Raw genomic sequence first — 23,445 nt, forward strand, 5'->3', positions numbered from 1 at the left:
CCAGACAAGAACCGAAATTGCATTTTCACCGAGGGTCGCCCTCAGACACGAGCAGAGCCCTCTTCTTACTCCTCATTTTTTTCACTTATTTTTCATCTCTTCTTACGTTTCTTCTTTCATTCCATTTCTCTATCCCCCTTTTTTACCGTGCTTGTCTTTAACCTTGTTTTCGAACACTCCTTTTCTTCTCCTAATACCTTTCGTTCTCTTGTTTGCGGCTTGTATTCTTCGAGGATCAGCCGGGATATTGCGGACGATTTTGGGTTCAAGGTTAATCCGGTAATTTTAAGAACCACTGCTCTTGGTGAAATATTGAACAGTATGACTGAAATAAAATTTCCAAATGGAATCAAAAATTTGTTTGCCGATCTTCCAAAGCCCTATATTTACTTAGTTAGTTAATAGTCAATTTTACAAGGCTTTTCCTGTATGTATTGAGATCATAACAGCCAATAACAGATAATGAGATCATTAAAATTCAATGACAACATTTTGCACACAGTTAACTTAATTGCTCCCTGTTAATGACTGTCTCACCTGTGTAACAGTGTCGGTCTTGGTAAAATTGCAATAACGTAACGCTTATGATAATGAAAACGGCAGTGTTAAAGGTATGTGCGAAGTCACGGGAAACCTTAATAAAGGCTGAATATCATTTAAATTCGATTAACTGGATTTTAACGCGTGTGCAGTTTATATTTCCCGCAATCGAAACCTTTCCTGTGCGGGATTTTAATTCGACGTGACATTTTATATCACAAAAATCGCTACTTTAAATTCAAATAATTACTATGCCGGTAATATAACGCAATTAACTACGTTATGTTTCTTACTTTGAATTTACATAAATTCTCTTTAATACGCCGTTCGACATTTGATCTTTTGAACTTTCCTACTTTACTTTGCAGGAGAGCGCATTATCAAAGAAACGAGCAACACGGAATCACGTTTGTTATTGGAAATGAAGGCTAGAGTTAGAGCTTCATTAAATGGCGTGCGAATGTCTTGGAAACTTTCATTGAATGTGGGCGGAAGCGTGCATTTGTGATGCCCGTAAATCTTGAACAGGAAGCGAACGCGCGCGTATTCATGAATTCGGCACTGCCTTTCCATAAAAATTCTGATCACGGTCCTACAACCCGTTTCGTCCAAGATTCGACTGAACAAATATAATTTTATGCCAGCCGTCTTTTCATCCCCTGGCCACAAAGTTTTTCTTTCCACCCACGATTCTTTCCTCCGACCAAACGCTGACTTACTTTAAATTGCAAACAAGTTTTCAGAGAACATCCTAATGGGACTCTTAAACTCCCATCATCTCGTCGCTCCGTTAGTTAACGAACTAATCCCTCCAAATTAATCTCGATCAACGTATTTGTGATTGAAAGCGAATATCCTTTCTTTACTGTACTAAAATGAAGAAAAAAGGAAGAAATAAAGATTAACCCCTTCAGTACATGTGTTACATCGTGCTTCTCAATTACTTCTTAAATTATTAATATCTCATTGATAATATGTATCAGCCGTTAATCCTTGATTAATTACTGACAATCATCAGATGCTTCCAATTTTTTAAACGAGCAATATATGATCAATGAAGCATCCCATTTGGAACAAAACCAATGGGAACGTTACCATCGAGATCCTTTGACGTGTAAATTGTACTTCGTAGCTACGTTTAATTGGAAGACCGTTTGCAAGATGGTACAATCCGGCCTCGCTTTCATCGCTGCAGTCGCACAAAGGTAATTCAATTTCCGCGCTAACGCGCACAATCGTGTGTATCGTTGCGCATGGATCTCGTGTTGCTTTCCTAAAAACATCGGCCCCTACAAACAACTAAGCAATAACCCAAATAAACAAATGTATTCGCATGACGAGCCTTACATAAGAGTTTGGTATACAGTGGCGAGCCGACATCGTTCGCGTGACGAGCCGCTCTCAAACACGATGACAAGAACTCACAGGAATTTTTAACCCGGTTACACTGACCAGCTTCATTTCGACAATAAAAGCTTTATTACTTGCTTACCTTTTATTTACAAATGTCGTCCAAAGATTTTATAAACCGTTGTGAAATTTTTCTGATGATTTCATAATTTGAAATGTTCATAATCTTTGACATGATTTATTATTCTTTTTTAAATAATTTCTTTTGTGGTCTTGCTAAAAAAGAAACCAAGGCAACGAGAACGCTTTGCGATAGAGACCTTCATAACACTTCTTTTATAACGTTAATAACGTACGCTTTATTAAACCACTTAATAACATCTATATATAGTAAGAAATTATTGATCAATATAGTTAATTTAAACAAATTGTTCCTCGCATTAATCACTTCTACTCTAATAAGCAATCGAACTGATCGAATAGTCTTGGAGAATATGGTGTTTACATACTTTCAAAACGAACGCGCAGTCTGCGAAGCTAACAATAGTTGGATGCATTGATCCGTTGCTTGAAACGATTGATTGTAGATAAAGTGAAAATGTAGCTAGAGGTACATATATGCTCTATAAGCCAAATGCTAACTTTCGGTGTGTTGATTCTCTGTCAAAAATACCAAATTACTTCCCGTACAACGTAATCCGATCACTGGGTTATCATTTTTCTACCAGTACGTTTCATCTATAACAGTAAAGAAATTTTTAACATTGGCCAAACTGATCTAGCCTGCTTTCACTGTACGATTGTTTATAATTCACGTGATCATTCGACAATAACGATCACGCCGCGAAATGTTTATTCATTGCACGACCGATGCTCTGTTTCTAACAAATATCAGTTTGTATGCAAACGTTTGAACTATGTTAACAAAAGCATTACAATTACGACATTTTTTACTCCTCTTCTTTTTTTATTAATATGTATATATATATATCATATTTATATATTATGAACATTTAATCTATTGTGAACTTCACTTTGGCGATACGAATAAATCCTTATTAAGAGAATTTTACTGCATGTTTTTAGTATTCGATTACTGATAGTCATTTGAATAGTAGAATCGATTTTTACTTTTCTTTTCTACCTCTGAAACTGCATACGTGATACGAGCACGGTATAATAGGTACAGTAATTGTGCGAAAAATACAGGTTTTATTCAGCAATTATTAGATGCTCGATGTCCATTATTCAATCGCAATTTGCTGTATAGAGCAGGAAATGACGGAAAATGGAAAATGCGCAATACCTCAATACTCGTCATCCTCTCTGTTCCTATGATAATATCCGTGAAAAGTCATATTGTTCCTGAAAAATCTCCAACAATATTAAGAACGGAAATTATTTTCAAACGTACACATATATCATTATTTAAAAACATTTCATGTTGATATATCGCATATTACCCTTTTTCAGATTGTAACTATTCATTCGTATTCCTATCGTGGGACAAAATTATACGAACAACATCTAATCTAGTTCTAATTGAAAAATGAAAGGATAAAAATATATCGGTAAAAAGACGAAAATGGTACGTAAAATGTAAAACACCTTTGCAAAGTCATAACATGGGTATGTATTCTGACGATCTCATAAAGTATAAAATGGTGGTGGAGCAGTCGACGCAGCATTATGGAAGCGCGCATGCGCGCGCCTGCGCCACAGAAAAGTAGTACGCTAGGCTTTTCGTTTCGAAGAATCGTACACGTCTTTCTATGGCATACAAAATCTCGCGACGATCGTGGACGGGTCGTTTAACTCGAATCTCCGACTCGTAATTATTCGATCGGTATCCGGATAGATTGACCTGACATTTGTATATTTGGACGAGAGAATTCAGACGTCAGGGTGCGCAGTGGTCAGTGCGCATTGTTGAACCGAAACACAGTGAGCGGATCAGTGGGAGAGTCGAGTGTAATGTCTGATAAGACGAGCGATGGACAGCCGTGAGAGTGGATGATCGTATTTTAAGTTTTGACAGTTCAACGTACAAGTGACTGAAAATAAACCGGTATACATGAAAACCATCGTAATCGCGTGTAATATGTATGGTTCAACGTGGCATTAATCGGGGTGGTCTAACGAAGGACTAATTCAAAAAATCGCACGGACAGAAAAAAAGCACAAGTGGTCGGTGTGTGTGCGCGTTGTATCGTGGGCATTACGTGTCTTTCGACGGATAGACACCCAACCATAACGAACGAGTTTGTCTTTCATTGAAAAGAAAAGAATAAAATTCATACAAAACGCTAAACATCTATCTTCAGTTCCTTTTTCCCCATTAACAGACAAAGGCTGATTTTGGTATTGCCTTTGAGGACTAGATATAGCACTGCCTCTCTTTTTCCCTCTCTTTCAATCTTATTCTCGAGGGACGAGGAAGAAGAATGGAGGCGATAGCAAAGCACGATTTCACGGCGACGGCTGAGGATGAGCTTAGTTTTCGCAGAAGCCAAATTCTAAAGGTTCGTATCCGTTAATCAGATTATCTAACAATTACATATATGGAAACGATGAGAATGCTGGGAGATAACTTTGTATTGCTGGTTTTTATTAGAGAGAGCTTACCGATCCCGAACTTTCCGAACTGCTTTCGTTCCGATTGGATATAGTGCGCCGCTTAAGGATATTTACGATAATTCATGCATTTTATATATTAATAACTGCTATTGCCTTACTTTCTCTTTTTATTGGTTCTAAAAAGGAACCTGTTTATATTTTATCTTGATTATAGGATGCTTTATCTCCATAAGGATATTTACGATAATGCATGTATTTTATATGCTAATACTAGGATTACCGACGATTAAAATATAAAAGCTTGTATCAAAGAAATTAAAATGAAAATATAATATAAAGAAAAAAAAGAAACTTTGCCCATGTATTCAACCTTTTATAAAAAATGGACTGTTTTAAAACTACTTTGATAGTCTAGTGTCTCGCTTTCTTTTATTATTAGTTTTAAAAAAACCGTTTTACCTTTGTTATTAACTACTTAGCATATTTGATGAGATATTTAATATAAAGTCTTCTTTTGTATGCTTATTTCAAAATGTGTGACAGACAATTTACAAGTTTATATTCCTCTGATAATAAATTCTTTCTTCTTATTTATCTGATGATTCACACCAAAAGCTGTCATTTGAACATTACATGTATAAATTACTTTTTCATGTTATCTACAATTTTTAGAATACATTTGTTGTATAGATAGAATGATTTTCAGATTATTAAGTATTCATTAATTTATGTCCAAGATTTCATGAAATTAATTGTAATAATTTTGGTTCTTATACTTTTTATTGAAACTAAAGATTATAATTGAAGTAAAAAATAAATGTATGTCATAATTAGATCTTTTAATATTTTCTGCATGTGGAAATATTTTATTAAGAAATGGTATTTGTAACAAATCGGGCATACCTGTAATGATCTTTTTACAGATCTTAAATATGGAGGATGACATGAATTGGTACAGAGCTGAATTAGACTCCAGAGAAGGACTCATTCCAAGTAATTACATAGAGATGAAAAATCATGAGTGAGTGTCCTTATAAATTTCTTTTATTAGATATTAATGCATTCTTTGGAGAAATCTAACTGTATCTTATATCTTATTTGCTTTATTCAGCTGGTACTATGGAAGGATAACCAGAGCAGATGCAGAAAGATTACTAATGAACAAACATGAAGGCGCCTTTCTTATTAGAATCAGTGAAAGTTCTCCTGGTGATTTCTCCTTGTCTGTAAAGTTAGTAAAATGTTCTTAAGAAAAATGTTGATATGGTGATATAAAGTAATTACTTGAATAACTACTTAATAATTTTTTGTAGATGTTCAGATGGTGTTCAACATTTCAAAGTATTAAGAGATGCTCAAGGTAAATTCTTCCTCTGGGTGGTCAAGTTTAACAGTCTTAATGAATTAGTGGAATATCATCGTACAGCATCTGTATCTCGTTCACAAGATGTTAAATTAAGGGATATGGTGCCAGAAGAAGTAATTATCTCTTATATAACAATTAAACTATTAAGTAACATAGAGATGTTGATTTTGCAATATAAGAATGCACATTGTTTCAGTGTTTAGTCCAAGCATTATATGACTTTCAACCTCAAGAACCTGGTGAACTTGAATTCAAACGAGGTGATGTAATAACTGTTACTGATCGTACAGACCAACACTGGTGGCATGGAGAAATTGGTAACAGACGAGGCCTGTTTCCTTCTACATATGTTACTCCGTATCACTCCTAGGTAAATATTATTTGGATTTCTAATTAGTTATTTTTATTGTTCTTTTGTAAATTTTGTTAAAAGGGAATAATTTATTCTAGGCCTCATGTTGTGCACACAGAGGCCAAAGGCATCGGCCGCATTATCCCACCACTATCACGTACAGGATCAGACTTACTGCAGAACTAATCAACAACATTTTGCAAACTCCGCCTATCGAATGGGCTACCAGGATGTATTGGTGGTCTAGACGTAGAGTTGTTTAAATGGACTCGATATTATTGCTAATACTTTTTATTGGTCTCACTGAAAAACATTCTCAGTGTCTAGTAATTTATATAAACAAATGTAGAGTTCCTGATATAGCATATAACAGGGTAGCATGTCTTTTTTTGTTATTGGGTCTATAAAGAAAATTTTTCACTGGGACTGATACTACTAGCCAACGTTTCTGATAGACAATTGTGTTATACAATAGGCACCTGGTTTGATTACCTTAAATTTCATTTTTGTGAATACTCTAGTAGAAAATAGATGTGGAAGTAAATTTACAGTATTTATATATGAAAAATGAAATTTTAAATGGTGTTTCGTATATCTTGGTAGTCCATTGATGGAGTATGTGTATGAAAATATATAACATTAACTATATACATCAGTGATGACAAATATCGATCATATTACAGAGGAAAATGCCTATTGTTTCGAAAAACAGGTTTATAAGCGGGCTGGTATAAACATTGTATTTTTTAATACGAATTTGTTGTTCGAGAAACGGGGACCTTGGTGATAAAGAGCCTAAGTAAGCTATCCATATACGAGATACGAGAACTTTATATAGATATAGCATTAAAACGCGTCGCCATTTGGCATAAAATGCACACCATTTTGCCTCTATGTTGTGAATATTTTTACAAATGTTTGGGGAAGAGAGTATTCTTCCAGCGGTTAAGATACATCTGATATCATGACATCAGATATACTTGCTGTGTATCATATATAGACTTGTATTATTCAGACTGTATGTGAAATAATCATTCTTGCATCTTTCGAAGTAAATTTTCTGAAGTATTAGCAAAAGAATAGTAGCAGCCAAAGTTAGCTGTTTTGCCTTTTAATTTTTTCCAATCGAATGCAAATGATTGGGAAATTTGATTTTTACCATTGTCAACTATGCTATGAAACATAGTTTCTTGAGATATTGTGTTTTCTCTTTTGGAGATTTTATGATGAAGAAAAGGGAACGAGAACACAAGTTTTTTTACACAAACGTCGTACATACGTATTCATATTGAGACTCAAACACAACGACTGATTTATCCTTTGTAATTTAAGAAATATTAATAATGGAAAGAACGTAGAGAATTAGAATAAATGTATAAATTTTTGCATGAGAAATTCATTTGATTCCGCATTATTTACTGTCTTCGCAACGAAAATTTATGTTCCGTAATGCATTTCACTAACATGCCAAAAAGCGATATACGTATATACGATTAATATAAAATCGGCCGTGCGAGATAGACTTGACTTTTGAGCGAATGGTATGTATAACGTTTTTGTTTCAAAATCTATTAATTTTAAAAGAGTGAAAGTTCGTGTATATTTTTTAAATACTTCTTTTTATCTAATTATTTCGACAATGTTGCTTTCTTATTTCCGTGTAAACAATAAAGATCTGTAGTCTTATTATGTAATTATTATTATTCGTTATGTTTACATTTTATTGATAACAATATATTATATTAATTACTCTTGCATGCATTATTTACTTATGCCCATCTACCATAATTATTTTTTAAAATTACAACTTTATATGACTAAAGTGATATTTTAGCTCATCTAACTGCTTTGCAAAATATCATATAAATAAGTAATCTTATATGCTTATGCATGCACTATATTCAAAATAAGTGAAAAAAGAAAGCAAATACTAAAAGGAATAAGTTTTCTTATTATGAAAAATGAAAAGAAAAAACATGTTTGTTGTTAAATTGTGTTCCACTAATATATCGAAACATTTTTTTATTATTAATAGTTTTTTAAATTAGTTACTATATTTTATATAGTTCCTGGAGAAAAGTGACTCTTATATTATTGAAATTGAAAATTTGTAACAGGATACAAATAATATACTAATGTTCACTTTTTATAAAGTTTAAATTTGGAGAAACATAGCGATTAATTATATTATTTAAGTTTGAAATGTTTAAAACGCAAATTTATGTACTTTATTCTAACTTTATGGTTAATGTTACTGAGAGTATAAATATAGTATAGTTGAATCTTGTCAAGGGCTTCTTAAAGTGAGTAGCTTAGATTATAAGCATATAACATTAGATTCACTTGCCTTCTGTACTTAAAAGGAATTTATTGTTACAAATATTCGTTGTGCACAATTTATTATCCTTACTGTTTCAGTTTTTTATTGCAATTACTTTATTGACATGTGTGATCTATATTTGTTCTTTTAATTACCATATATTAAATGTTAAAACAAAGTCTTTAAGACAGCAACAAATAAAGCAATATACAAATATAGTTGTTATAAATATTGCTTTGAAACTATATGTGTACAATTGCTTAAATGAATTTGGAATTGAGTTGTCTTATGACAACGGTATACCATGACACATTTGGACCAAGAAATGTATAATAATGAAATGTAATAAAAAATATGTTTGAACAAAGTTTATTTTGTTGAATTTGATTTTATTCGTTACTGTTAAAGATGTATAAAATTACACTGCTTATACCTTTTTTTTTTACGGCTAATAAGCCAATTAAGATAAATTTACAATATGAAGAAAATGTATTGTTGCAAAATTAATGCCAAGCATTATTAACTGCCTGATGTATAGTTAGTAGATAACCACCAATTATGTAATTATGAAATGCAACTAAAGTATAATAAAGTATCATGTGACAGATATGGACTTTTATCTTCTTTTAAAATTTAATGAAGTATATTTTAACAAGATCTTATTTTTTCTTTATCTTACATAGTAATTATAAAAATTACATAGTCTAGTTTACTCTTAAAATAATGCACAATATATCAACATACAAGTCTGTAAGAAATATATCTGCCAGCAGTTTCCGAAGGCCTAATAATTTTTACAACTTGACCACGTTTTAAACCAAAGTAACGTGCCACTGGATCACCAGCTTGTATACGCATTAATTGATTTTCTTTTAGTTTGTACCTGGTAAGTAATTCTTCTTTTTCGTCTGGTGTAAGTACAATATGTTCAGGTACCAGTTCATGTTCTGTGATATTAATAAGCAATTCAGATTCTAAAAATTGTTCTAATATATATTTTGGTGCCATGTCCACCAACGATTGTTTTGCCGATGGTGTCATTCCTTGTTGTACAACAATAATAGCCCTGTGGAAAAGCAAGACAGAAACTCAAAATTATTACGTCTCAATTCTATAAATTATTACACAATTATCAAGTTACCTGTGAATTTTCTCTTCCTGCATACGTTGACAGTAGGTTTTAATAGTTTTGATACCAATTTTTGGTTCATCTGGGAAAAATACAAAAAGTTGATCTGTCGGATCATCATTATGAGCAACCAAAACTATAAGATCGCTGCGTGCTGGTCTTTTTTCACTTGGTTTGTCCCCGAATTGTTCTTTAAATTGTTCCAAAGTTTGATCCAATTCATCTTGTGTGACTAGATAACCTCGATCGTGACACAATTGCATTACCGTTTTTCTTATACGCCATAATTTGTATGTTTCAGCTTCGTCATCCATTTTTCGAAAAAATTAGAACTAACTCTAAGCAAAAATTACTTAAATACTCCAAACTTTTCTTTCGTTCGTTGCTATTTAACAAACGAAAAACTTTGCAAACGATTGTATTTCTGTTGATACAAATAACCTCACATATTTATACCGCGTGAACAACGTACGCATGCGTATTAAGAAAATGCAAGCTTTACATTTCAAAACGCAGTTTATGTAAGTACATATTATTTTATATTTTCTTTATATGTTGATATTTACATATAATACAATTTACATATATCTATTATACTCTTTCTAGAAAACACATAGGAAAAGGTACCTATGGAAAGGTTTAAAAGAAACATTTAGATTTATGATAGATAGGATTATAAGATTCCTAACAATAAACTTCTGGTAGTTGGGCTCAATGAAAATGTTTTTAATCTCGTTTGAATTAATTTAAATTTAAGTTTGTTTCAGACATCTCAACAGTATTGATGAAAAGGGATATACCAAGTATTTCAAGATGCCTAAGTACATAGAAGATATTCAAGGTTTTGAAAAAATCATTGCAGATATTTGTATATAGATAGGGCTCATGAGAACCTTCAGATTTTTACAAAATAGGTTAAATTATAAATTCCGAATTAGGTAGATCTTCTCTAAAAATTAATAAGTGTCTTTAATATATGTAGGAGTACTTAATAGGAGAACATTGGTTAATACTGTTAAAACATATATATGTGTAATGTATAAAATATATAGGAGTGTTAATCTATGCTTTAGTATCTAAATATGAGTAGTAGTAATTAAGTGCATGCATAATTATGGATGATGTTTAGTAGATAGTAGCATAATGTGGATAAATAATATAATTCTTAATGAAACGCGTTTCACATTTTTAGATATGTTCTTTATATATCCTTTAACTATTAATTATTCTACTTTTTCGTACTAATGATAGCGTAAAATATTGATGTAAGTACGAAATATCGTTTCATATAGAGCTATGATATAGTTTTGCATATAATGTAGGATTTAATCTAACTTTTACCTTTATACTTAGTTTCTCACGTCGGTTTTCCTAAAATCTACTTTTGCTGCTTGTTTTACGAAAAGACCGGAGGGTTTTGTAAACTTATATCAAAAGCAGAATTTGTTCAGTCTTTTAAGTATAAAATCAGTATATTATTGCGTAAACGAAGGATGTGGATGGGAACGCGGATCATGCGCACTTTCATGTGGTAAGACCTGACATTGTATTTTTCGATATATAATTACTAATTATATCATTCATCAGAGCTATCATTAGAGTCACGTATGCGTGACATAGTTATTAATTATATAACGAATAATACGAGCTAATTGGCTGCGATCGCCAACACGTTTTTATATAGTAGTTGAAAGATTAAATTGAACGTAAGAATAAGTTACTAAAATTTTATTTAGAGTAGTTTGGAACGCAATAGATAAACTAGGACGTAATGGCACATCTGCACAATAATTGACTAATTAATAATATTTCTAAATTGACTATTTACGGACTATAAATTATAAATTTCTCTTTTACAATTTTATAATTTTGCATCGAGTAGGATGACTTGCAATTTTGTAAAATGTGGTTACAAAACTTGGTTTGATTTATTACCAATCTTGATATTGTTGACTTTATAAATTATAATACGTGTATAATTTCATGCACAGTAATAATTCAACTGTGCAAGAATATGAAGACGACAGTTATGTCTGCGTAAAGTCAAATTTGTATTTAATTAACTTACTGAAGGGACGATGTATCTTGATAAACAACTGGGCCACAACATATATACAGGGGATGATATAGAAAACTTGGAAAAATTATCATTTTCTTTTTTGATTCAAGAATCTCTTATTCATCAAATATACATCAAATGGTGCATTATGCATTAGGGAGTCGCTGAGTAATAACATAAATCAACTATTCATTCGATTTCACTTTATACTGCACTTGTTCTTTTTTTTCTTTTTTTGTTTTTAAAATAATCAACACTCGTGATTCTCTGATAGATATATTCCTTTCTTGTTTCAACTTATTACATATCTTAAACTACATAGAGAAACGTTTTTTTGTACTTATAATAATATTACATAGTAAACGCACTAAAACAATAAAAATTAGATCCTTAGGTGTGTACTTTGAAATTTAAAATAGGTACCTTATCTTTTTCTCCCGACAATGTTGCGATTTTGAAGTTACAGGGCAGACTTTTCTTATCTATATTATTCTCATATATACGTATACATATTTTATTTTATTCCTCAAATAAAATCGTTTCGAGTTTAATTTAATTTACCTTATCAAAATTCCCCCATAGTGTTCGCATACGTAGTTTGTACGATTCGCTATATACGATTTTTCTATAGATAAGTATAGTGAAACACATGGAATAAACAGAAGGTTGATGAGACTCGCTTGTAAATATAAAACGGTATTTATCATTAACGACTTGGAATTCTGGAAGAGATAAAACTTAACAATCCCATTTACATTTTAAGACATTTTCACTTAACGTTAGATACTTATTAAAGACTCCTACGATACTTGCACGATAAATCTGCGGTTTAAGAGTAGAAAAAACAAATCGATAAAATAGAGATTCTCTTTCGATCGTGTCATAACAAATCAAAGTTTCTCGATTAAGATTATAATTAGGACAAACTTAATCGAATCTGTATTAGAGTAACAGGAATTATAGATGTAGATTTTGTTAGCTCGATTAATTACCCTGATGAAATTTGATGTATATGGGGGGCGAGTTACGCTGTGTAAAATTACAGCCAATAGCTGTTGGGCAAATTTGATTATTCATATCGAAGTATTTATACTCTTTAAATTATCCTCTTATGATCTCGTATCAACTAAATCTAAATTATCCTCATTTTCATTGTACTTTTTCTCCTGCCTTCAACTATTGGCCACTGGCAAAGAACACAGAAACTTAAAGACTAGCTGAAGAACGAAACATTCCCCTCTGCCCATTCATTTGTTATATCTTACACTTCAAAATCGCCGCTCGATTTGTTCTTCTCTTTTTTTTCTCGATAATATCGTGAAAAATAAATACGTCGCGTTCCGCAAGATGATCGCTCGCTTTTCTTTCTTCTTCGTCTTTCTTTTTTCTTCTTCACATTTCCAAACAAAATCCCGAATCGAAATGAAAAAACCTCATCTTCGATTTATCGATTTCTCTCGTATATTTTCATCTTTCTATCTTTTTCTTTTTTCTCGTTTGGCTACTAATTTTGAAAGGTGACAACGATAAGATCAACACCGTACCAGCCGTTTCTCAGCGTGTGACTCTTCTCTCTTTTCTTTTTTTTCTCTTTTTTTTTATCTATTTGTTTCTTTATTTTTTACGAAATAAACGAACGAGAAACGCGGACTGGACGCGACGTCACGAAGAAAAGAAAGATCGTATCCTATCGTTTCTTTCGCTCTTCTTCGTAATCTCGCATGGCTGTCGCTTTCTCGATCGTTCCCACGAGTTGTCTCCTTTTCTTTTTTTTTTTTCTTTTTTTACGTTTTTCTCTTGTTCCTTTATGATTTTGAAACACGCCTGGAACGATGCAGTCTGACAAAATGGTGTACTCGTATCGTACCGATAATATAAAACATGAACGTGATTGCCGGGTTTCGAATTACGAAGAATGAAACGTGATACGCGTTAGTCGCGCAATTACGATTTACCATATTTATTTTGTGACCAGTCCGGCGATTCGTTCACCCATCCACCGTAATCATGCAGAATGTAGACAGTGACCAACGATGATTTCGGAGTCAGTTTCTCTACGCTCGTCATTTCTTCTTTCCGCTTTTCTCTTTATTCCTTTTCTTCTTCTTAACGTCTTCCTTCTTCTTTTTTCTCTCTTTTTAATAATTATAATACTGTTCGGAGAGAACTCTCGACGATTAAACAATTTACCATACGTTGTTCTTATTTTTGTTCTTTTCAGTTTCGTTCTCTCGCCATCTCTCGCTCAATTATTCGTTAATTTGCGGCCACGAGTCGCACGGCGCGTTCGATAAAATCGAAATTTCAGTTTAAAATTCGGGAATTCATTCATTCGCGTTACACCTCGTTAGTCACGATAAGAATACGTATATACAATTAATCATCATAATTGGTTTTTATGTCAGTCGTTATTGAGCAGGACGTTATACTGATCCGACATTGTGCTATGATAAACGGACAAATCAAGGAGAATGAGCAAAACGGAAGGACAGCGTGAAACGACGATAAAATCAGCACAACGCTCTTTTCCCATTCTTTTTACTTTCTCTTCCCTTCCTCATCTTCTTCTTCTTCTTCTTCTTCTTCTTCCTCGCTTGCGCACCATATCATACTCATCCTCTCAGTCGTTTCTTTCGCTCTCTTCTTTCCTCTGTTTATTCTGTTCTTCCTTAAGCTTTCTTACTTTTCATCATTTTTTTTGTTTCTTTTCCTCTTAAATATCGGTGTTATTTACCTTCCTCTGATCTAAAAGCTTCCCTTTACGATCGAAGCATCCAACTATTTCAACGACGAATCGATATGGCGACGGTCGGACAAACGAACAACGATAGGGAAAACTGAGACGCCAAAGGATTCGTTCGAAAAACTTTCCTCTATGAGCCTGCTGTCGAAAGGAAATCTAATGTGCCTTAGAGATTAGTTGGCGAGAAACGAATTTTCGTCGCATGCAATGAACGAAAGGAATACGAACGGACAGAACGCTTGTTAGATCTACTATAAAATATACGCGTATATTACTATAGAGACCCGCTTCGATGCAGGAAATTTGTTCGACGTGTCTCGAAACGGCGGTCCATTCGAGTCGACAATTAAAACGAAGCACGCGCACAGTAAATTAAAATCGCTTTAATCTCATCCCCGCTTTTTTTCCACCCCTTCGTATTCTCCTTTCCTTCCGTATTACTTTGCAACACAATCTTATCTAGATCTTTTTTCGTCTTTTTTTTTTGCTTGGTTTTTCTCATTTTTTTTTTTTTTTTTTTTTTTTTTTAATTCTTTCCCCCTTACGGATAATCGACAAACGTTCTTTGCGGTACGTTTGCCGGGAAATAAAGTTTTCTACGCTCCTTATCCGACGATGAACCGTGTCTCGCTCGATTCATTCGATTTCAGTCCGTTTTTTCATATATGTATATATATATATTTATATATACCTTTTTTTCGATTTTTTTTTCAATTTTTTTTCTTTTTACGGTTTTTTCTTTCCACCTATATATTTTTCACATTGAACAATATCCTCAGTCTCGACTGGTCAATGAGCAATACTTTAGAGATCCCGAGATCTCGAAAAAGTTCAACGGAGAGCAACGTTTTATTTCGTGTGTGTGTGTCTGTGTGCGTGACGTGTATGCGTGTGTGCGTGTGAAAAAGAGAGAGAGAGAAGAAGAGAGGAAGGGAGAGAGAGAGAGAAAGAGAAAGAGAGAGTCGTCTGTCGCGTGTCCGTGTGTAATACTACCGCCTCGATCGATAATTAATATCTAAATGGTATAATCCTTCGTGATAATGCGATTTTTTTCTCGTAATATCAGCTAATTGTCCTCTCGAGAACGTTACTTTTCTCTTTTACTCTTTTTTTTTCGCTTTTTTTTTCTTCTATCTTCTTAATCGTTTTCTCTTTCACGTCTTTGTCTTCTCTTTTGGTTCGCATTCGAATCAATGTTAATCATCGGGTTATTTAAATAATATGCTTAACATTGACTCGTTAATTCCGTTTAGACTGAGGATTTTCTTTTTATACACAGGAATCATTGTTGCATTTAACGACTTTTTTTCTTTTTTACTTGTCAATTATAATTACGTTATATTATTTATAAATTTATTCGCAAGTAGTTCGTTAACAGGCCGTGGCTATACAGGGCCCACTACGTTGATTAATCATCCTGTGGCACGCGGTCTTCCGAATATGTTACAGAGGAGTGTTTATATGTGTATAATTAATATGTATACGGTCTCATAAGAGCTTATAATTCTTACACCACGTTCGTTTCCCGTTTTCGCGTCTCGTTATGTAATATATACATATATAATACACATACATATTACATATTATATAACATATAATATATATAATTATATATGTATATATTATCATTTATATATAATATAATATCTCGTCGACTACTCCCTACCGTACCAAACGTTGCGTATTTCGTTGCGCTTACCTTGGTCTTTAAAATATGGTCATCGAACTTCAGGCACGGATTATTAAAAAGTCTTCTGTCGGAATACGCTCTGCCTCCCGATATTTTCGCTCTCTCTCTCTACGGTTATCCTTTCCTCGTTGAAACGAGCATCGAGCGAATCTTTGTCCCCTGCATCGTCTTTTAGTGTATCGAAGATAATATTACTAGAACGTCTGATGTAACGTTGCACGCTCTTTCACACCCTCTCGCTCTCGATAAGAACATTGACACATTGGATGACGCATATCGTAGGAAAATTCGCCGCGATACAGGGAACAGGATTCTTGGAGGCAGCAGTTACAGACAGACTTTGAAGCACGGCATACGACGTGGTCTTGACGTCGCTCGCACATTCACCTTTTCCTCTCGTTCGTCCGATCCGTTGATGACAGGCGTGAAACAGATGTCAGAATTCGAATTTACTTATGCATGTAATCGCCTTCGTCACCTTGGAACAGATAGGTGGACCAGTAGCCCAGATTAAACAGGATGAACATGAGAGGGAAAGCGATACGCGAGACGAAGTCAATCCCTGCAGTACCTTTCGCTCGACAGGTGAACCAACGTCGCGGTAGAAGACCCCAACAGCACCGCTCGGTACGGGGAAGCGGATGTCGTTGGAAACGGCGGATATCTTGGGGCGGGATTGTTCGAACAGTCGCCGCGGGCGGTGACGGTGTCACTCTGCGAGACGTAGTGGGCGACGGGGAGGGTGTGGGCGAGGGCGAGGGCGAGGGCGAGGGCGAAGGCGAGGATCTCGCAGGGCTTTTCAACGAATACCGCGAACCCCTCGGTAACGACGAACATCTACTGCTACCTTCGACCACGTTGTGTAACGACGAGAACGACGCGGATCTCGGCTGATGCGGTTGATAAAGATAATAACGTGGATGGTGTTTGTGTCTATGGTTCGAGGGTAACGTTTGATATTGTGTCGGTGGAGCCGGAGGTGGTGGCGGCGGCTGCTGCTGCTGCTGCTGCTGCTGATGATGATGATGATGATGCTGCTGCTGCAGATGTTGTTGCGGCTGTTGTTGCTGGATGTTACTGCGTTGGGGATAATGCCGATGCAGGCGACAGTCATGGGGCGGTTGACGAGGTTGCTGATGGTCTGGATGTAGTCGACGAGAACGCGAACGATGATAAGGTTTACCGGTGGTGGTGGTTGTGGTGTAAGTATACTGGGAATGGCCGCGAGCCACGTCCCTTGATCCGAGCGCTTCCTCGTCGACATTTACTCGTCTTGCTCTTCCTTCCGAAACAGGTACGCGGACCAGTACGCGAGATTGAAGAAAGCGAATACGATGGGGAAGAAGATCCGTGAGATGACGTCGATGCGCTTGGACCTCGTCGGGAACTTGGACAGCCACGACCTGCAGCAGTTTTTTTTTCGTGGTTGCATATGTAATTCGCAGTGCTCCATCCTATCCATCGACATAGTGTCCTCCGGTTGTCGAACCAGAGGTTTCTGGAAAAATTACCACCACGTCCAGGCATTAGTCGCGCGTTACTTCTTTCATATCTAATTTCGTTTCTTTTCTTTTTCTATCTTGCTTACGGTAGGCGATAATTTTCAGTGTATGTAATATGTACTGTAAATAGACAGAGACGATCTACTAGTTGTTTTACAGCGATTCGTTGATACATTAAGTGGCCAATTCTTAACGTACGAGGCGTCCAATTTTCTTCCATCTATTTTAAAAATCTTTCATTCTCCGGAGAATCTTTTATGTTTGTAGATGTATCGTTATATCTGAGAATTCGATTTCTCCTTTTTAAGATTTACATATGTGAATGTTCTTCTTCTACACGGATAGTATCTATATATGCGAGACGACTGTTTATTATATAATATTTTATATTATATAATAAAATATATTAATTAGAATTATTTGTTATATCTATTATGATATATTAATATCGTATTAATATCGTATCTACATATGCGAGACGACTGTTTATTATATAATATTTTATATTATATAATAAAATATATTAATTAGAATTATTTGTTATATCTATTATGATATATTAATATCGTATTAATATCGTATCTACATATGCGAGACGACTGTTTATTATATAATATTTTATATTATATAATAAAATATATTAATTAGAATTATTTGTTATATCTATTATGATATATTAATATCGTATTAATATCGTATCTACATATGCGAGACGACTGTTTATTATATAATATTTTATATTATATAATAAAATATATTAATTAGAATTATTTGTTATATCTATTATGATATATTAATATCGTATTAATATCGTATCTACATATGCGAGACGACTGTTTATTATATAATATTTTATATTATATAATAAAATATATTAATTAGAATTATTTGTTATATCTATTATGATATATTAATATCGTATTAATATCGTATCTAAATATGCGAGACGACTGTTTATTATATAATATTTTATATTATATAATAAAATATATTAATTAGAATTATTTGTTATATCTGTTATGATATATTAATATCGTATTAATATCGTATCTACATATGCGAGACGACTGTTTATTATATAATATTTTACATTATATAATAAAATATATTAATTAGAATTATTTGTTATATCTGTTATGATATATTAATATCGTATGATATTTTCCATCGCGCTAACGAGCCGCTGTATTTGTGTAAGAATAGTGGAAAAATCGTATTTGATGGATGGAACATTTAACACGAAAAGCTAACTGCGATGCGAGTTTTTGTAAAAGTGTTGGTGATTTTCTTCTGTACTTTCCTCTCAACTTACACGTACATGCACTTGAACTGTTCGATCTTCATGGAATATCTCGCGATGAAACGTCGGTAAAAGAGATCAGGAGAACGACGTAACTTAACGAGCAGAAAATATTTCCCTTATGGATTCGTTTTCTCATCGAACGATCTAAGATTGTATAAGTATCATGCAGTATGGTAATTCTGGTGGTGCCAAAAATGGTCTACACACACATCCAGCTTTGATCAACGATAATTGAAAAAGTTCGTCTGTATGGAAATGTTGGATACGTGTAAAATCGTAATAAGTTTATGCATATTCATTCTCGTTTGTTAAATAAACTACCAGGTTTACATCCTCTTTTATTTTTACGAGTGTAGAAAAGTATCTGTCTCTTGTAGAATGGATAAGAAATTTACTACGAAATGTAGGATATTTTCTTCTATCTATAATAGCAGGCATTTGTTATAAAAATATAACGTTCATTACCAGTAAACTATAGCACATTGTTATTATCTCTAGAATGATCAATTATTTAGCAAAATGTCGAAAGTCATATTGCTGAATGTAAAAGTCAAGTTATAATATAAAGTACTAGACTTTAAAGGGATTATTTACCTGTAGAGAATGTTGAAGTGGTCCATCATATCCGGTCTAGCAGTTTATAATAATAAAAGTAAAATAATAGAATGAATGTACGTTATGATAGCTAGATTCAGAATTTTTTTTTTTTCAATGTTATACGCTTCAGGCAACTATATTGTTAAGAAGAAAAAAGGAAAAGACAAAAAAAAAAAGAAAGATATCGATATCTTACGATTAACGCTCTATGCTTTATAAAATATCTTGCGAATAGCTAATAAAGTCTAGAATAATTACTAAAGGAACGAAAAGAAGCTTGAAACTGAAGAGTTTCTCGGTTTTTCTAACGTTTCCCGATGATTTTCATATCATCGAAATAACCGAAAACTCAGTTTTTTTTTTTTTTTTATCACTGACCAAAGATGAATGTTGCCAGGAGATCTTTTTTTTCTCTTATTTTACGATTGCGCTATGCTATAGAAAATCATAATTAGGGTTAGAGGTGGTGTTACAGCGAACTGGACGGAAATAAGAGAGAATAAAAAATAAAGGAGACCCAACGAAATTCCAATCCACAACAGCACGTACAATTATATAAAGACAGAGGTCGAAAGAAAAATCGCATTTAAAATATACTCTAGTCGAGAAGCTCGTCTTTAAACGATAAAAAAAGCTATGGCAAAGGCAATGACACAATGTAGGACTCAATTATAAATTACCAATTATTTTCATCTGGTTTAAAATCAAAATTACAATTATATTATATACGAACGAATCAAGGTGTGTCGGTAATATAGGATTCTACATATCAGACATTTACATATCATAAAGAAGGAAAAAGGAAGACACAGAACACTGAAGATACGATAAACAGCATTATGCCTCGATTGAATAAACGAGAAAGGAAAAGGAAGGTAAAGAAAGATGTGGCATAGAGAAGCGCTTAAGATTTAATTGAACATTAAACAGCTTTTAATATCGTTGTATACTGACCATAGCGAAATTTGACGAATTATCTGGTTCGACTTGATCAGAGGGTAAATCCATCGACGTGGATTGTTCGGTTTCAGACGGTGGATACTTTTTCTCTATGTTATCGCTGTGCATATCGCTCCGCGACGCGTAATTTACTAGGGCAAATTCGAGGAGAGCGCCGAATACGAAAGTCAAGCATACGCCTGTCCAAATATCGATAGCCTTTGTATAAGAGACCGGTGGCAGTGAGGCATTTATTCCTGACGTCTGCGTAGCCATCGTCAACAAGGTAGTAACACCTGGTTTTAACGATAATTCACGAAAGTTTATTTATGATAAAGCGAGTTGATATTAAATCAACGACTCTAATTTAAGCCATTAAGGGCCAACATCGTGTCAACGCAACGAAATTGTAACATTATGACAAATCATTGGTTGGTCCTTAATGAATTAATTAATGACTCTGTATAGTTACGAGTTATAAACAAGGAATATTTTCACCGCTGAATGGAATTAATTGCACCTTGGAAAGTTTCATTTTTACCTTTTTCCTATAATATAGGATCTAAAGATACACTTCTTTTACTCTGATGCCATTTATACTATGAATATCGGATGGTTTTCATATTTTTATTGCAAGTGAAGTACAGCGGATACAAAAAGTATTGGTACGCCGTTGTATTTATTACAACACTTACATGGTAATTAATCAGGTCCAAGTGTATCAAGTTTATCATCGATACTATGGAAATAAAGTATAGAAGTTGATGAAGAAACGATTCATTGATGAAATAAGGATATTGCCAATACCTTTTGCTAAGTACTAGTCACTATACTTCACCGTACAAGAACTACTTTTATTTATGAGTTCGTCACTATACAGAGCATCATAAAAGAAAAGTGCAAAAGTTTGTGAGCTTATAGCATTCACTAGGAGGAATAAAATATGAAAGAATAGTAGAATGAAAGAAAATGCAAGGATATCTTAAAATCTGTTAGTATGGCGCAAATAAAGTAGTTGAATGTAGTGGTGGATGGATAAAATGAACTGCTGATTTCAATTGAAACGTTACCAAGTGAAACTCGAGCTGGTACAGCACTTTGATCGAGCCAGAACGATACCCAGGATACAATTACAAGCATACAGCAGGGGATGTAGATTTGAATAAGATAGTAACTGAATTCTCTCTTGAACAGCAAGTCAACTTTCAGGCAGCTGTATTCTCCTGCAAGTCGACCGAATATTTAATTAGACTTTATACGTATATTTTAGCAACCCATTTCTTGAATAACGGAGATGAAATAAGAAAGGAAAGAAGGAAGGTAATTTACTGACCAGTATTCGTCTTGCTATTACAATAATCGGTATAAAATTTCTCCAACGTGAACCGAGGCAGGTGTAGGTTTTTAACAACTTGGACAGGATCTCCTTCTTTCCACAGGAAAACCAAATCATCGGTTGTCCAACCATCTGGAAAACGAATATCGATTAGTCAACTTTCAATGAAATTGATATTATTATATTATTATATATTATTATATTATTATATTATTGATACTATAAATTTTTAAACAAACTTGTAAAAGGGAAGAAAGAGAAATTCAGTGATTTACAGTGGCATGTAAACGTTTCTGGGCAGGAAGATTTTTCGCTTTACGTTTCAAAATTTTATGGAATATTGTCTATAATAGTATTATAAATTGATACTTATAAAATGTTATTATTTTTGTATTTTATAGAATTTGAAGTAATATATATGTATATATTACTCAACCATATAACAGCGTTTGTGTATATTGTACTATCTTTTACTTATACGCTTATATTCAATATTGAAGTGACTGCATAGTGTTAGATATTTTAAATGCTGCGCTTTTTATCTTCAAAATCTGGTGCAATAGCAAAGTAGATATCTGATGGTGTTTTGCTAGTGTTGTTATAATGTTAAAGTTTCATTCTGGCTGGAAATTTTTGCACGCCACTGTAACTGGTAATATTAATTCTAATTGCTCAAAGTCTGGTACTCACAACTTGCCATACGCAACGAGCAAACTTGTCGATCCAAGGGGTATAATTTTAAATTCATCGGGCATGATAATGTTAGGGATATTCTGAAACATAAGAATATTTTCAGACTATAGGAAACAGCAAATAGAAATTCATTCTTTAAATATATTAATTCTAATTTACCGTATACTGTATAGAACGAAACCATTGGGAAAAATACGAATGTACACATTCGGCATAATAATGTTGTGAAAATGTCCTTCTTTCTCGTTCGAAAAGAACAGATCTGGCATCCAAACGCGACTTGCATCCGTCAATGTCAAATATTTTAGACGACCTGCAATTTTATGACGAAACACATATGATGAGATTCAGCTGTAAAATATGCCGGACAATAAAGTCAATGATTCTTCATACCTTTAAAATCACTAAATCTTAATCGTTCATCCAGCCATTGTTCCCGGAATGTTAACTGTACAGAGTACTCCTGCAGAGGAAAGAAACGGGAATGATTTAATCGAGCGAACTCTTGCTCGCACCAAACTCAATAGCAAATATGTAATTTATGCTCGAAATGATCGTTTGGAATTTCTATAATGACGAAACGGACATATGGAAAGTTCGTTTGTAAATCGAAGTGACAAACGGAACAGCTACAGAAATTTCAAAGCAGTCGTCAGAAGGAAGATACTTTGTATGTTGATTGAAAATGTTGGACTAATATTGCGAATTAATTTTATTCGATCAGTACTTGGTTGTACAGGGTGGTTGGTAACTGGCGGTACAAGCGGAAAGGGGGTGATTCTACGCGAAAAAAAAGTCGAAAATATAGAATAAAAATATTTTTTTAATTTTTGTTTTCTTTTTTTAATTTTTCCATCGAGACAACGATCTACAGTGAGATCCGTTATAACGAGACGTGATAAAGTGCACGCGTACCGAGCGAAAATTCAAAGTCGATTTTCGCGAAAAC

At 33.7% G+C, this 23,445-nt stretch overlaps 4 protein-coding genes across 16 annotated transcripts in view; 1 reads left to right on the plus strand and 3 right to left on the minus strand.

Moving 5' to 3' along the window:
* Positions 1-306: 306 nt before the first annotated feature.
* On the minus strand, positions 307-10,110 carry LOC117217252 (DNA-directed RNA polymerases I, II, and III subunit RPABC1). 2 transcript variants are annotated; one of them, XM_033464727.1, is made up of 3 exons: positions 9,647-10,110; positions 9,241-9,571; positions 307-317 (listed from the first exon to the last, which is right to left on the minus strand). In XM_033464727.1, the coding sequence occupies exons 1-2, from the start codon at positions 9,946-9,948 to the stop codon at positions 9,241-9,243; spliced, it is 633 nt and encodes a 210-aa protein (XP_033320618.1). In that variant the 5' UTR covers positions 9,949-10,110; the 3' UTR covers positions 307-317. The 2 variants fall into 2 exon arrangements, with proteins under 2 accessions (XP_033320618.1, XP_033320617.1); XM_033464726.1 differs by lacking the exon at positions 307-317 and having other exon boundaries at positions 8,529-9,571.
* LOC117217251 (protein enhancer of sevenless 2B) lies at positions 3,630-7,937 on the plus strand. Its single transcript, XM_033464725.1, has 6 exons — positions 3,630-4,412; positions 5,391-5,488; positions 5,579-5,698; positions 5,781-5,946; positions 6,030-6,203; positions 6,284-7,937. The coding sequence occupies exons 1-5, from the start codon at positions 4,335-4,337 to the stop codon at positions 6,201-6,203; spliced, it is 636 nt and encodes a 211-aa protein (XP_033320616.1). The 5' UTR covers positions 3,630-4,334; the 3' UTR covers positions 6,284-7,937.
* Positions 10,111-15,608: 5,498 nt separating the features above from the next.
* LOC117217249 (glutamate-gated chloride channel) overlaps positions 15,609-23,445 on the minus strand; it is a 38,573-nt gene continuing 30,736 nt past the window's right edge. For 6 of the 12 annotated variants that reach the window (XM_033464715.1, XM_033464716.1, XM_033464714.1 and 3 more), the window contains 8 exons: positions 22,890-22,959; positions 22,656-22,809; positions 22,494-22,576; positions 21,801-21,935; positions 21,538-21,690; positions 20,483-20,763; positions 19,526-19,561; positions 15,609-17,624 (listed from right to left, as the gene is read on the minus strand). In XM_033464715.1, coding sequence (XP_033320606.1) covers positions 17,391-17,624; positions 19,526-19,561; positions 20,483-20,763; positions 21,538-21,690; positions 21,801-21,935; positions 22,494-22,576; positions 22,656-22,809; positions 22,890-22,959 — 1,146 coding nt within the window. In that variant the 3' untranslated portion in view covers positions 15,609-17,390. The remainder of the gene's footprint in view (positions 17,625-19,525; positions 19,562-20,482; positions 20,764-21,537; positions 21,691-21,800; positions 21,936-22,493; positions 22,577-22,655; positions 22,810-22,889; positions 22,960-23,445) is intronic. The other 6 variants (XM_033464713.1, XM_033464711.1, XM_033464710.1 and 3 more) reach the window with 2 other exon arrangements.
* On the minus strand, positions 16,576-17,390 carry LOC117217200 (putative cyclin-dependent serine/threonine-protein kinase DDB_G0272797/DDB_G0274007). The gene is made up of 2 exons (XM_033464608.1): positions 17,339-17,390; positions 16,576-17,267 (listed from the first exon to the last, which is right to left on the minus strand). Exons 1-2 carry the CDS (start codon positions 17,388-17,390, stop codon positions 16,576-16,578), a joined length of 744 nt encoding a protein of 247 aa, XP_033320499.1.

The sequence above is a fragment of the Bombus bifarius genome, unplaced genomic scaffold, assembly GCF_011952205.1.
Source record: "Bombus bifarius isolate JDL3187 unplaced genomic scaffold, Bbif_JDL3187 scf7180000007975, whole genome shotgun sequence".
NCBI lineage: Eukaryota > Metazoa > Arthropoda > Insecta > Hymenoptera > Apidae > Bombus > Bombus bifarius.

What these genes read in the sequence shown, in the direction of transcription:
- LOC117217251 (XM_033464725.1), top strand. Translation starts at nt 4,335, where the DNA reads ATGGAGGCGATAGCAAAGCACGATTTCACGGCGACGGCTGAGGATGAG. An exon ending in GCAGAAGCCAAATTCTAAAG is followed by an intron (nt 4,413 to 5,390) that starts GTTCGTATCCGT and finishes ATCTTTTTACAG; the next exon opens with ATCTTAAATATGGAGGATGA. An exon ending in ATAGAGATGAAAAATCATGA is followed by an intron (nt 5,489 to 5,578) that starts GTGAGTGTCCTT and finishes TGCTTTATTCAG; the next exon opens with CTGGTACTATGGAAGGATAA.
- LOC117217252 (XM_033464727.1), bottom strand. Translation starts at nt 9,948, where the DNA reads ATGGATGACGAAGCTGAAACATACAAATTATGGCGTATAAGAAAAACG. An exon ending in CAGGAAGAGAAAATTCACAG is followed by an intron (nt 9,572 to 9,646) that starts GTAACTTGATAA and finishes GCTTTTCCACAG; the next exon opens with GGCTATTATTGTTGTACAAC.
- LOC117217200 (XM_033464608.1), bottom strand. Translation starts at nt 17,390, where the DNA reads ATGTCGACGAGGAAGCGCTCGGATCAAGGGACGTGGCTCGCGGCCATT. An exon ending in GTGGCTCGCGGCCATTCCCA is followed by an intron (nt 17,268 to 17,338) that starts GTATACTTACAC and finishes GACTACATCCAG; the next exon opens with ACCATCAGCAACCTCGTCAA.